This window comes from Corticium candelabrum, chromosome 22 (assembly GCF_963422355.1).
Source record: "Corticium candelabrum chromosome 22, ooCorCand1.1, whole genome shotgun sequence".
NCBI classification, from domain to species: domain Eukaryota; kingdom Metazoa; phylum Porifera; class Homoscleromorpha; order Homosclerophorida; family Plakinidae; genus Corticium; species Corticium candelabrum.
In genome coordinates, this window is record NC_085106.1 from 2537068 (window position 1) to 2549567 (window position 12500).

The window sequence follows — 12500 nt, forward strand, 5'->3', positions numbered from 1 at the left end:
CTAGAAATCTTAAAAGACAGAACGAGACACTCCGTAAAGTGGCCGTTTGCCTAATGCCACGCCCACTGTTGCATTTCATTTTCTTTCAACAATGTTTCCAAAGGTGTTCTTAACTTCAACGACTTTGTTCGCAAACAAAGACTGAATAGTTCCCTGCGACGTCAACATGATTCACGTGCACTTAACTGGCATGTATGTACAGTACTTGCATGTGAACATCAGGAGTGAAAGCATGATAAGTGGCTGCAAGTGTGAATGTGTACAGTGTTTGCTGCCACCCTCAGTCTTACTCTCAGCACTGTCAGGTCTTGGTTTCTGGATGATCTAAACAACCCAAATGCAAAGCTTATACTGGCTTTACACTAGACAATTTGACTCAAGCCAATTTTGGTCCGTCCTAATTTGGCATGATTGGTGGGGTGTTTAGACTATCCGGGCTACTGGGCGTAGTGGTTTGGCATGCTTTGCGCAAGCGCATGAAGAAGACGTTATTGCTTTTGCTTCTAATCTTATTTCATCGATTCCGGCGCAAAACCTTCTAAAAGATTTATTGACATGTTCATCAAAGTCTTCAAGGTTGCGAATAAAAGGACGAGAAATACGGGAATACACAGAGGGAAATATACTATATGTATTGTTGCCCAGTAACACGAAAATATGTAACACGTGGTTAAGTTTAGCTCGAGCCTGCCTCTATGGTTTAGCTCGAACTAATTTAGCACGGGCTAAATGCACTTAGCTCAAGCCAACATCGTTTACACGGGCCAGTTTGGCTCGAGTCCAAATCGTCTAGTGTAAAGCCGGTACTAGTTGCTTAGAATAAGGAAGAAGGGGCCACTCTGCCAAAAGATCCTGGGGAGTAACACTGATTATGCTGTTATTATAATCCATGACTATGACAAAATATCCAACATCAGACTAAAGAGGCCTCACTCAAATGGAAACTGATAATTTATGAGACAAAAGTGTAGCTTTAGACAGAGTCATGTAATTAACTTAAGCACATAGAATAGTGCTGTGCTGTAATTTAGTTTATCTTGTTAGGCGACTAACACATGCTCTCTCTCTCCCTCTCTCTCTCCCTCTCTCTCTCCCTCTCCCTCTCCCTCTCCCTCCCCCCCCTCTCTCTCTCTCTCTCTCTCTCTCTCTCTCACACACACACACACACACACACACACACACACACACACACACACACACACACAGTGACACCTAACATACAACTAACTGACTGACTGCTATAAATCCCATATACAAGTCTTGCTGTCTCTATTCATCTGCCCCTACCCCTACTCGCAAAACAGAACATTCATAAACCTGATATTCTGGCTTGGTCCAAGTATTGTCCAACTAAGTGGTGTGCCTTGAAATGCAGTTGTGTGCAGATGGTCAAACACGACCTCCTCCATTTGAGTGTCCACTTCCTTAGATACACAATTCAATAAGATAGAAATAATGTCTCAACTCAGGCGACTACTGAAGTCTACCTGCATTTCCCGAAGAATAACTCCTCGTTCTCGTTCGATTTCGGCATCACCAAATGTTGAGTTTTGAAGAATATCAGCCAAAATGTTCAATGCTGAACAAACAAAAGAGTGTACACACACACACACACACACACACACACACACACACACACACACACACACACACACACACACACACACACACACACACACACACACACACACACACACACACACACACACACACACACACACACACACACACACACACACACACACACACACACACACACACACACACACACACACACACACACACACACACACCTCGAGGCAAATCCTTGCTGAAACACTTGGCATAATAGACAGTCATCTCTCGTGATGTGTAGGCATTCAGATGAGCACCCATGTTCTCGACCTCCAGCTCAAGATCGCGCTGTGTTCTATTAGCTGTGCCTTTAAAAGCCATGTGTTCAAGAAAGTGAGCTACACCGTTTGTCTCTTCAGTTTCAAATCGTGTTCCAGCATCAATCCACAACCCTACCTGTCATATACAATGACACCAAAATTAAAAATCATAAACAAATTGTCAAACAGACAAACATACAAACACACACACGCGCACACACGCACGCACACACGCACGCACGCACACACACACACACACACTCACACACACACACACACACACACACACACACACACACACACACACACACACACACACACACACACACACACAAACAAACAAGCAGACAAACAGATAGACAAATTTGATACAAAATATCGGGCACAAAACACATCGTTGACCATATAACATGGCCAGACGACCAGCACAGAACTCACAGTTGCAGTTGGAATTCCGCTGTCCTCAGTAGCAACCCTCATGCCGTTGTTCAGAACTGTAACTTTGGTCTCGGGCACATTAAGCAACGACTAAACACCCAAATCACTCAAAACCATTCATAACCGCTCAGTTACTCCAAACCTGTTTGAAAGAAAAAGCCGGAGATGCTGCACCTCGAATGGGGACCACCTATAAATTATTCCGTTATATCATTTAAAATCTCCTACATGATACATCGTCAAACCAGTTGTCTTGTTGAAGAGAGAAAACGAGATAAAGATCGTAGACGACACGCCATTTTAGCTCAGTGTGTGGGTGTGGTACCAGTCAGAGTGCGCGTGCGCGTTGAAGCTTCAGTAGCTCGTGTGTCTGTGTGTGATCTGCAAACGTCAATATGTTTATGACAAGATCAGAATACGATCGGTTTGTTGAATATTGTGGGTGTATGAAATGTTTGTTTTGTTACGTGTGGTTTTGATCTAGAGGAGTGAATACCTACTCTCCAGAGGGACGTCTCTTTCAAGTAGAGTACGCCATCGAAGCTATCAAGGTTTATGTTTAGTGTTCTAAACGTTTGTATCTTTGCCTGCATGTACTCTTTCCCTACCGTTTATTTTTGTCTATTTGTCTAGCTGTCTGTCTGTTTGTCTGTCTGTAAATATGTATGTTTGTCTGTCTGTCTGTCTGTCTGTAAATATGTATGTTTGTCTGTCTGTAAATATGTATGTTTGTCTGTCTGTCTGTTTGTCTGTAAATATGTATGTTTGTCTGTTTGTCTGTCTGTAAATATGTATGTTTGTCTGTCTGTCTGTCTGTAAATATGTATGTTTGTCTGTCTGTCTGTCTGTCTGTCTGTAAATATGTATGTTGTCTGTGTGTCTGTTTGTCTGTCTGTAAATATCTCTGTTTGTCTGTCTGTAAATATGTATGTTTGTCTGTCTGTAAATATGTATGTTTGTCTGTCTGTCTGTTTGTCTGTAAATATGTATGTTTGTCTGTTTGTCTGTCTGTAAATATGTATGTTTGTCTGTCTGTCTGTCTGTAAATATGTATGTTTGTCTGTCTGTCTGTCTGTCTGTAAATATGTATGTTGTCTGTGTGTCTGTTTGTCTGTCTGTAAATATGTATGTTTGTCTGTGTGTCTGTCTGTAAATATGTACGTTTGTCTGTCTGTAAAATAGGTATGTTTGTCTGTTTGTAAATTATGTTTGTCTGTCTGTCTCTGTCTGCCTGTCTGTCACATGTATTTTAAAACATGAACTGGGATACACTGCAATAACCGCTAATTATTTGTGCCCATGGTCTGTTTGTCTGTCTGTCTGTCTGTCTGTGTTGTTTGTCTGTGTGTCTGCCCGCCCACCTGCCTGTCTGTTTTTGTCAATCTCTATTCGGGATACAAATAGATTTTGTTGGTTTGCCTGTCTATCTGTTTGCTCTGTGCATATATCTGTCTGCCTGTATTCTCTTTGTGTCAATTTGATATCCTTAAGCAGGGGTGCCCATCTGGTGCTATGGCGCTGCGCCAAGCCAAATTTTGCAGCACCAGAGCAGCGACAAGATTGTAGTAATGCTATGGCATGCCCTTGACCGATTATCATGCTCAGTCTATAGGTATAGGTGATATTTGTCAAAGTGAAGAAAGATTGACTCCTACTGGCCAAGCAAAAGTAGGTCTGCTGGTCTTGAGATGCAGACAGCGGTTGTCACACATACTTTACATACGTTACCAGTCATACCTACTACATACTTTACCAGTATGCTTGGGAGTATGCCATTGAGTAAAGTATGTGCAGCGCCAAGTACGTTTTGGCACTGAAAATGCAGTAACAACAATTTCAAACTTGGGCACCTGCTTAAAGTTAAGTCAGTGTGTTGGTCCCTTCCTTAGTTTCTGTTTCTCTATCTCTGTTCGTCTCATAACAACATCTACTATAACCATAATTGTTCCTGTTTAGTTGGGTTCAACTGCTGTTGGAATTCAGACATCAGAGGGTGTTGTTCTAGCTGTGGAAAAGCGACTAACGTCTTCTCTAATGGAACCGTCTGGACTCGAGAAAATCGTAGAGATTGACAGCCACGTTGGTTGTGCAGTCAGCGGACTAATTGCTGATGCAAGAACCATGATAGACAGAGCCAGAGTCGAAGCACAGGTTCAAACACTACTAGAAATGCAATCATCGTGGGGTCACTATAGTGGGGGCGGTATTACCTGTCAAAGTGGGTGTTGTGATGGAGAGTGTACATTGGTAGTGACTGTTGTTAGAAAGCCTTTTTTGCAACTACCATTTCAGACATAGATTGTGCAGTAGCACTGCTGACTAACGAGTTACACTTTGTATGCTGTTTGGGCAACTGGACATACATCAAAATGTATAGGCCGACACAATGAAGGGGAATGAAAGCTAGACGTTATGCATTTTATTGAGTTGTATGTATGATGTACGTATACATGTGTGTTTTACCATGTTTTGTGCTGGTTGAATGACTGTTGCTTGTTCTGTCTGTCCGTCTGTCTTTGTCTGTATGTCTGTTTATCTGTCTGTCTGTCTGTCTGTTTGTCTCTGTCTGTCTGTTTGTCTCTGTCTGTTTAATCTGTCTCTCTGTATGTCTGTTTATCTGCCTGTCTGTCTGTCTGTCTATCTGTCTGTGTGTCTCTTTGTCTCTGTCTGTTACTCTGTCTCTCTGTTTATCTGCCTGTCTCTATTTATCTGTCTGTTAGTCTATTGGTCTCTCTGTGCATATGTATGTATCTCACTTCTAGAATTATTGGGACAACGTACATTAGAGGCAAGTTTGTTAGGTAATGCGACAGCTTGTAGTGAGGTGCAGCATCTCTTTCTTAATTCTCTACCTACATTACAAATTAATGTAACCATATGCTTGTATGTAAAAATCGAGTAACATTTGAAATAACTGATTGGAAATTGATCGGAATTCGTGACGATTTAGAATCACTGGTTTACTTACAACGAGCCCATGTCTGTTGAAAGTATCGCTCAGGCGATTGGCAACTTGGCGATGCAGTTTGGAGACACTGATGCTGATGAAGGAGCAATGAGTCGTCCATTCGGTGTCGCACTGCTCTTCGCAGGAATAGACGATAAAGGCCCACGACTGTATGGAATATACAAACCCTTCGTTTACTTCAGTCATCATTATTTATTATTTTACAGGTTCAGTATTGACCCTTCGGGCACGTTCACTCAGTATGATGCCAAAGCAATAGGTTAGTTTCTTCGTTTTTGTTGAGTATCCATTTGCAGTCATCCCAGCAACATTAGAGTTAATATTAATAGTTAACTAATTAATTAATTAGTGACAGTCGACATTGCTAGCATTGATGCACCATCTCCAGCATAAAATATCAATAGTAACTCATGGATCTGATTGGAATAGTGACCCGTGTTTGAATGGTAATGCATGCCTTGTCAGAGACTGGTGTGACACTTTGCATGCACACTTTAGTTTAACACGTGGCAGGAGCAACATGGCAGAGCAATGACCCTGAAGAGAAGCATATGTTTTTATGATAGACAGACAGACAGACAGACAGACAGACAAACAGCAGCATTGACTGCATATGAAATGCTTAGGATCAGGATCTGAAGGTGCCCAATCAACATTAGAAGAAGTCTACGACAAGGTATCAACATAATATACCAACATACCACTATCATGCACCATAAAATACTTTTCAGAGCATGACACTGGAAGACGCCTGCAAACAGTCACTCTCCATCCTCAAGCAAGTCATGGAAGAGAAACTGAGTGCCACAAACGTCGAGGTATGCCTTCAACCAATCTTTGACAATAAAATTTTATTTATTAAATAATAATTAATTATAAAATAATAATTATTGACAATAAAAATAATTACCAATCGTTGATGGTAAAATTTTATTTATTAATAATTAATTACAAAATAATAATTATTAATGATAAAATAATTACCCAATCTTTCACAATAATAATAAGATAACATATTACATGTGTATCTACAGATGGCGACCGTGACATCTGAGAAGAAATACCACCTTTTCACTCGTGAAGAATTAGCAGACATTATCAAGAAACTCTGATTTTAGCTTACAGCTGACTGCTATCTCATTTTAATTCATTACAAATAAAAATCTAATCTCTCGGTTGAGTGTACTCCCAGTTCTATAGACTCTTCTAACAGCCATTTGTTTGAGTGTTCTATGCTGTACTACTGCATATGCGTATTTTTAACTGAAACAACACCGTCGTTTTTTCTCTACCGTCGGCTCGTCCTCGTTCTCAGCATCACCCAAATCAAGATAGCTACCTGTTTCGACGGCCATCGACATTTCAAAGTCTGTTTCATTGGACAAGATAGCCTTGATGAGATATCTGCAGTAGGATATAAATACGCATGATATTGGCCATGTAATGAAGCAAGTCTTAACATATTTCCTCGAATAGTAACCCATTGATCTGATCAGTTTGAAAAAATAGTAACCCATGCCTTGGCAGAGACTGCGACATTACGCATGCGCATTTTTAGTATTTCGAATTTACTATAGTCTGGCACAAGAGACACCCTCCAGACAGAGATGAAGACAATGATCATGACGATGAGGACATTATAGTTTTTGATAATGAGGACACTGAGGAAACTACCGGTAACTAAACAGGGGTCACCATAACTTGCATGCGTCAAGAGTGTGTTCCTCTAGGGCTTGAATATGATGCCTCTACTTCAACTTGAATCGTAAGAGCAGACATTGAAAAAATAGTACAATTGGTAATCCTGCTTAAATAGCTTAAATAGTAACCTGTGGTTCTAATCAGTTTGAAAAGTAGTAGTAAACCACAGGTTACAATTCAAGGAATGCAGTAATCGTACCTACCTCATGGATTCCGATATGTTTACGTTGTTCTTCACAGACACCTCTGTCCAGCAAAGAAAATCATGCTCTTGGCTAAGACGTTGTATCTCTTCATATGATATTGCTCTGTTAACTAAATCAGTCTGAACAATTACAGAAAGAATTCAAGTCAAAAAGCACACTCTCTTCCAATACAATACTCGTTCAAGTTTTTGTACCTTATTTGCTAGTAGAATGCATGGTATGGGGTCACCGTCATGTGAGGATACCTTGCTGTCTAAGTCCCGTTTCCACTTGACGACGTTGTGGAATGACTGTCTGTCTGTGATGTCAAACATTAGCACACAGCCAGCAGAGTTTTTGTAGTAAACACGAGTCATAGATGTAAATCGCTCTTGCCCTGCACAGAGAAGAACATCTTAAAATTAATACACAAACAAGCACATAGGCTGAGGTTTAGGGGAGGGGGTTGGATAAACCGCCCACTTAGCTGTGAAGATCTGCTTTAGATCCAAGGTCTAACACTAGAATAATTTCCAAAACCTATATGAATGCATTAAATTTTTAAAAATCACGTGACTGGTTTGTGACATCACTGGTCCATTTTAATGACACACCGCCCACTCTAAACATAGCTATGGCCATGACAAGTACATATGAAGTCGGCAATTAATCTTAGAGAGTCGTTTTCTAATCTACTGCAGTCTCAACTCAATTGTGTTGCTGTTAGATTTTTCCTTTTTGTTTCATATCTCGTAGTCAGCCAGCCATCTCTGTCTGATGGTGTTTGCCTTACTATTTGCCTGCCCATTACGAAAAGGAAAGAACTCAACAATACTCTGACTTACTAAACAAATGCTATAAAACGACCAGAAATACTTAATTAACATCAAAATTTACATTTATGAATAATTTTACAAATTTACCAAATTTATCAAAAAATTGTTTCCTGTCATGCAACATGATTATAGTGTGCTGTGTACGGACAGACAGCACATATAGTGATCAACGCATAAATAAAAATTTTGACAAACAGGTAAACACATGCTTGCGCAGACAAACGCAATTAATTTTGCCTCTTCAAGGACAAATAGCACTCGCGCACTCTCATACAAACTTCACAACTAAACAATTAATTAATTAATTAATCATGTTCATTGTTTTCCAACCTGCGATGTCCCACAGTTGCAAGCGTACCGTCTCCGCGTCAGTCCACTGAATAACTTTCAACGCAAACGCAACTAGAAACGTAACATTAGAATGGAAACAACAAGCGTGTGTATGACGCAGTCAGAGTCTAGCTCCCAACCTCCAAACGTTTGTTTCGTGATTCCTCGGTAGTGGCCGCTAACGTACTGATTGACGAACGCTGTTTTGCCTACGCCGCTGTCGCCAATAACTAGAACCTTAAACATCCGTTCCATGTGTATCAGACGTCACGCGACAGGGAGACGGGTACGTACGTGTGTCAGTACACTGTACAATGAAGATCTCGTACCCGGATGTGGCGTTGTCGTTAATTCATTAGCGTCAATAGAATGTACGTACTGTGTAGCTACTTATCATATGCGCAGGTCTGTACAGTAGACTGTAGCTATCGTCTCGAAAATAGTACGAATAAATTACTATGTTACAAAAACCAATACTTACTGACTGTGAGTGGTGTGTGTGTGTGTGGTGTGTGTGTGTGTGTGTGTGTGTGTGTGTGTGTGTGTGTGTGTGTGTGTGTGTGCGTGTGTACGATACCTTTAAAACTAGAACACACAAACACAACAAACACATATGCACATGGACACACACACACACACACACACACACACACACACACACACACACACACATGCACGCACGCGCGCGCGCGCACACACACACACACACACACACACACACACACACACACACACACACACACACACACACACACACACACACACACACACACACACACACACACACACACACACACACACACACACACACACACACACACACACACACACACACACACACACCTTTCCAAATTCATGTAATATAATATTATTACTACATGTTGCAAATTAATTAAGCTATTGTTAAAAACAAACCAAATCGACAACAACAATTGCATCAAAAGTAGAACAATGAAAACTAGAAATCTGAAGAATCTGTGCAACATAATAATGCCATTTCATATCGACAAGCTTAAGCCTTCAATGTTAGCCTACACACAGCATCCTTGCAATGAAGTTTGACCGTTTGACTTTGTCTTTTTTTTCTCTTGTTTCAATTCAAGCAACGACCCATCACATTCGTTATCACTTCTCTCTTCCACATCATTACCCACATCTTCAGCAATAAGAATATCAACCAAACGGCTAAAACACACCAATTACATTATCCAATTGAAAAAACATTCTATATGTCCATACTTCATAGATTGAGAGACAAGCTTGTTCTCTTTTACAGAAATAGCTATCCAATTGCTAAAACCATTGTCCTTGCTCATTGCATTTATCTCATCTAAGTTAACACATCTGTCCCCTAGATCAGACTGGAGATACCACAATAGTACATACAAGTGTGAATTGCATAAATGACGTGGTCGTATTACCTTGTTTGCTAGTAGCAAACATGGTAGTTTCTTGCCTCGATTTCTAACTTTACTGTCAAGATCTACCTTCCATTTTTGTACATCTTCAAACGACTGTCGATCGGTCAAGTCAAACATAATGATACATCCAGCAGCTCCTTTATAGTAGACTCTAGTAAAATGTGCAGCTCTTTCTTGCCCTATAATGTACACTATCAGCCAATATAACAAGATGCATGATCAACTAATACCTTGAATATCCCATAGCTGTTCAAGTGATATCGATACAACAAAAAAGAATAACAAACACGAGTTAGTAATCTATGATATGAGTATCTATCAAATTCAAAGTTGGCAATGTGTATCAACACACAAGATTTATCAAGTAAAAATAATTTTAGTTCACTAATTAATTAATTAATGCATACTGTAGGCAAAATTTTCAAAACGGCATTTACTGATGTAAATGTCATAGTTATAACTTACCATCTAGAAAGAACAAACCTGTAGTTTGATTGTGTCTTCGTTTCTGTGTAAAACTTTCACAGCAAAATCAACTACAACAACGTTAATTAACCCAAAATATCACAGAAGTTCCTGATTAGATATCTTCAGTACTGTATACCTCCGATGGTGTCCTTGTACCTAGCACTAAATCGGTTGTTCACGTAGCGCTCTACGAATGACGTCTTTCCAACCCGTCCGTTGCCCACCAGTAATACCTTGTACACGCGCTCCCTCTCCTCGTCTTCTGGAATAGCCATTGTATTTCTACAGTCTAATTGAATCACACAAGACAAACAGTGAAGACGCGCAGCATAGCAAGCACACGAGACCACGTGACCTTTTTAGAATAGTCTACCGTTCTTTGTTTAATTAAATCAGAGTCTTTCTTTCAATGTTTTTACTTTTATATACAAAGTTTGAACAAATTTCTACGTTTCGACGAGCAAACTCAGTCGACTTTGGATTCCAGAATGTTTAGGTCCCGGATGTAAGTTCATGTTTTTGCGGTATGGCTTTCAAAAAGCCGCCACCAACTTCTGCGTCTCATTCTTCTGCTCACCATCCACATCCTCTCGACCGTGACTTCATTTTCGTTGCTGAATTTTCGGAACAAGAAGGACCCAAGCCGTTGGTCAGAATAACAGAGTGGGCGGGGTCTTTAGTTGTCCTCTCATTTGCCTTTACTCTCCAAAGCTAACGATTCCTGGCGATGCAGCAGGTAACTGTGACTTTGATCAAAATACATTCGCCGTGCGAATTATGGCTGTTGACTATCAAGCACAGAATAGGTACAAAGCAAAACATGCAGGATGTATGAAATGTTAGACATAATGTTGGACATGCGCAGAGAAAATCATTTTAACAGCTGGGGGCGTGACCTCTGAGAGGCAGCTCCTGACATTTAGGATTTAGGATTTAGATGTGTGTGTGTGTGTGTGTGTGTGTGTGTGTGTGTGTGTGTGTGTGTGTGTGTGTGTGTGTGTGTGTGTGTGTGTGTGTACGATACCTTTAAAACTAGAACACACAAACACAACAAACACATGGGCACACACACACACACACACACACACACACACACACACACACACACACACACACACACACACCTTTCCAGAGTCATGTAATATAATATTACCACATGTTGCAAATTAAGTTATTGTTAAAAACAAACCAAATCGACAACAACAATTGCATCAAAAGTAGAACAAAGAAGACTAGAAATCTGAAGAACCTGTGCAACTTAATAATGCCATTTCATATCAACAAGCTTAAGCCTTCAATGTTAGCCTACACACAGCATCCTTGCAATGAAGTTTGACCGTTTGACTTTGTCTTTTTTTTCTCTTGTTTCAATTCAAGCAACGACCCATCACATTCGTTATCACTTCTCTCTTCCACATCATTACCCACATCTTCAGCAATAAGAATATCAACCAAACGGCTAAAACACACCAATTACATTATCCAATTGAAAAAACATTCTATATGTCCATACTTCATAGATTGAGAGACAAGCTTGTTCTCTTTTACAGAAATAGCTATCCAATTGCTAAAACCATTGTCCTTGCTCATTGCATTTATCTCATCTATGTTAACACATCTGTCCCCTAGATCAGACTGGAGATACCACAATAGTACATACAAGTGTGAATTGCATAAATGACGTGGTCGTATTACCTTGTTTGCTAGTAGCAAACATGGTAGTTTCTTGCCTCGATTTCTAACTTTACTGTCGAGATCTACCTTCCATTTTTGTACATCTTTAAACGACTTTCGATTGGTCAAGTCAAACATAATGATACATCCAGCAGCTCCTTTATAGTAGACTCTAGTAAACTGTGCAGCTCTTTCTTGCCCTATAATGTACACTATCGGCCAATATAACAAGATGCATGATAAACTAATACCTGCAATATCCCACAGCTGTTCAAGTGATATCGATACAACCAAAAAGAATAACAATTACGAGTTAGTAATCTATGATATGAGTATCTATCAAATTCAAAGTTGGCAATGTGTATCAACACACAAGATTTATCAAGTAAAAATAAATTTAGTTCACTAATTAATTAATTAATGCATACTGCAGGCAAAATTTTCAAAACAGCATTTACTAATGTAAATGTCATAGTTATAACTTACCATCTAGAAAGAACAAACCTGTAGTTTGATTGTGTCTCCGTTTCTGTGTAAAACTTTCACAGCAAAATCAACTACAACAACGTTAATTAACCCAAAATATCGCTTTATCAATAATGAAA

General features: G+C 39.8%; 5 protein-coding genes across 7 annotated transcripts in view; 1 reads left to right on the forward strand and 4 right to left on the reverse strand.

Annotated features, from left to right (window-relative positions):
* Window positions 1-2662, reverse strand: part of LOC134197734 (mitochondrial-processing peptidase subunit beta-like) — an 8131-nt gene extending 5469 nt beyond the window's left edge. Inside the window, exons 1-6 of the mRNA XM_062667082.1 lie at window positions 2558-2662; window positions 2455-2502; window positions 2313-2402; window positions 1794-2010; window positions 1488-1579; window positions 1318-1424 (exon numbers count right to left, since the gene is read on the reverse strand). Of these exons, the coding sequence (XP_062523066.1) occupies window positions 1318-1424; window positions 1488-1579; window positions 1794-2010; window positions 2313-2402; window positions 2455-2502; window positions 2558-2611 (608 nt within the window). The 5' untranslated portion in view covers window positions 2612-2662. The remainder of the gene's footprint in view (window positions 1-1317; window positions 1425-1487; window positions 1580-1793; window positions 2011-2312; window positions 2403-2454; window positions 2503-2557) is intronic.
* Window positions 2640-6460, forward strand: LOC134197736 (proteasome subunit alpha type-5-like). The gene is made up of 8 exons (XM_062667084.1): window positions 2640-2736; window positions 2797-2863; window positions 4269-4463; window positions 5263-5429; window positions 5487-5539; window positions 5907-5956; window positions 6012-6098; window positions 6315-6460. Exons 1-8 carry the CDS (start codon window positions 2708-2710, stop codon window positions 6390-6392), a joined length of 726 nt encoding a protein of 241 aa, XP_062523068.1. The 5' UTR covers window positions 2640-2707; the 3' UTR covers window positions 6393-6460.
* Window positions 6461-6539: 79 nt separating this feature from the next.
* LOC134197740 (ras-related protein Rab-7L1-like) lies at window positions 6540-8646 on the reverse strand. Its single transcript, XM_062667089.1, has 5 exons — window positions 8473-8646; window positions 8333-8404; window positions 7382-7563; window positions 7185-7306; window positions 6540-6684 (listed from the first exon to the last, which is right to left on the reverse strand). Exons 1-5 carry the CDS (start codon window positions 8585-8587, stop codon window positions 6540-6542), a joined length of 636 nt encoding a protein of 211 aa, XP_062523073.1. The 5' UTR covers window positions 8588-8646.
* Window positions 8647-9182: 536 nt separating this feature from the next.
* Window positions 9183-10627, reverse strand: LOC134197739 (ras-related protein Rab-7L1-like). 2 transcript variants are annotated; one of them, XM_062667088.1, is made up of 7 exons: window positions 10577-10627; window positions 10358-10510; window positions 10237-10289; window positions 9984-9999; window positions 9754-9932; window positions 9572-9693; window positions 9183-9517 (listed from the first exon to the last, which is right to left on the reverse strand). In XM_062667088.1, exons 2-7 carry the CDS (start codon window positions 10494-10496, stop codon window positions 9364-9366), a joined length of 663 nt encoding a protein of 220 aa, XP_062523072.1. In that variant the 5' UTR covers window positions 10497-10510; window positions 10577-10627; the 3' UTR covers window positions 9183-9363. The 2 variants fall into 2 exon arrangements, with proteins under 2 accessions (XP_062523072.1, XP_062523071.1); XM_062667087.1 differs by lacking the exon at window positions 10577-10627 and having other exon boundaries at window positions 10358-10565.
* Window positions 10628-11348: 721 nt separating this feature from the next.
* The window catches only part of LOC134197737 (ras-related protein Rab-7L1-like), a 1558-nt gene continuing 406 nt past the window's right edge, over window positions 11349-12500 (reverse strand). Inside the window, exons 2-6 of one of the 2 annotated variants that reach the window (XM_062667086.1) lie at window positions 12400-12452; window positions 12147-12162; window positions 11917-12095; window positions 11735-11856; window positions 11349-11680 (exon numbers count right to left, since the gene is read on the reverse strand). In XM_062667086.1, the coding sequence (XP_062523070.1) occupies window positions 11527-11680; window positions 11735-11856; window positions 11917-12095; window positions 12147-12162; window positions 12400-12452 (524 nt within the window). In that variant the 3' untranslated portion in view covers window positions 11349-11526. Of the gene's footprint in view, window positions 11681-11734; window positions 11857-11916; window positions 12163-12399; window positions 12453-12500 lie in introns of both variants that reach the window. The other variant, XM_062667085.1, reaches the window with a different exon arrangement.

Bases quoted from the DNA above. Each gene is read 5' to 3' on its own strand.
- LOC134197736 (XM_062667084.1), top strand. From the start codon at position 2,708: ATGTTTATGACAAGATCAGAATACGATCG. The intron at 4,464-5,262 runs GTTCAAACACTA...GTGACGATTTAG, and splicing joins GAGCCAGAGTCGAAGCACAG to AATCACTGGTTTACTTACAA. The intron at 6,099-6,314 runs GTATGCCTTCAA...GTGTATCTACAG, and splicing joins TGAGTGCCACAAACGTCGAG to ATGGCGACCGTGACATCTGA.
- LOC134197740 (XM_062667089.1), bottom strand. From the start codon at position 8,587: ATGGAACGGATGTTTAAGGTTCTAGTTATTGGCGACAGCGGCGTAGGC. The intron at 8,405-8,472 runs GTTGGGAGCTAG...TTACGTTTCTAG, and splicing joins CACGAAACAAACGTTTGGAG to TTGCGTTTGCGTTGAAAGTT. The intron at 6,685-7,184 runs GTAGGTACGATT...ATCCTACTGCAG, and splicing joins AACATATCGGAATCCATGAG to ATATCTCATCAAGGCTATCT.
- LOC134197739 (XM_062667088.1), bottom strand. From the start codon at position 10,496: ATGGCTATTCCAGAAGACGAGGAGAGGGAGCGCGTGTACAAGGTATTA. The intron at 10,290-10,357 runs GTATACAGTACT...ACGTTGTTGTAG, and splicing joins GTACAAGGACACCATCGGAG to TTGATTTTGCTGTGAAAGTT. The intron at 9,518-9,571 runs GTATGGACATAT...GGTGTGTTTTAG, and splicing joins CTTGTCTCTCAATCTATGAA to CCGTTTGGTTGATATTCTTA.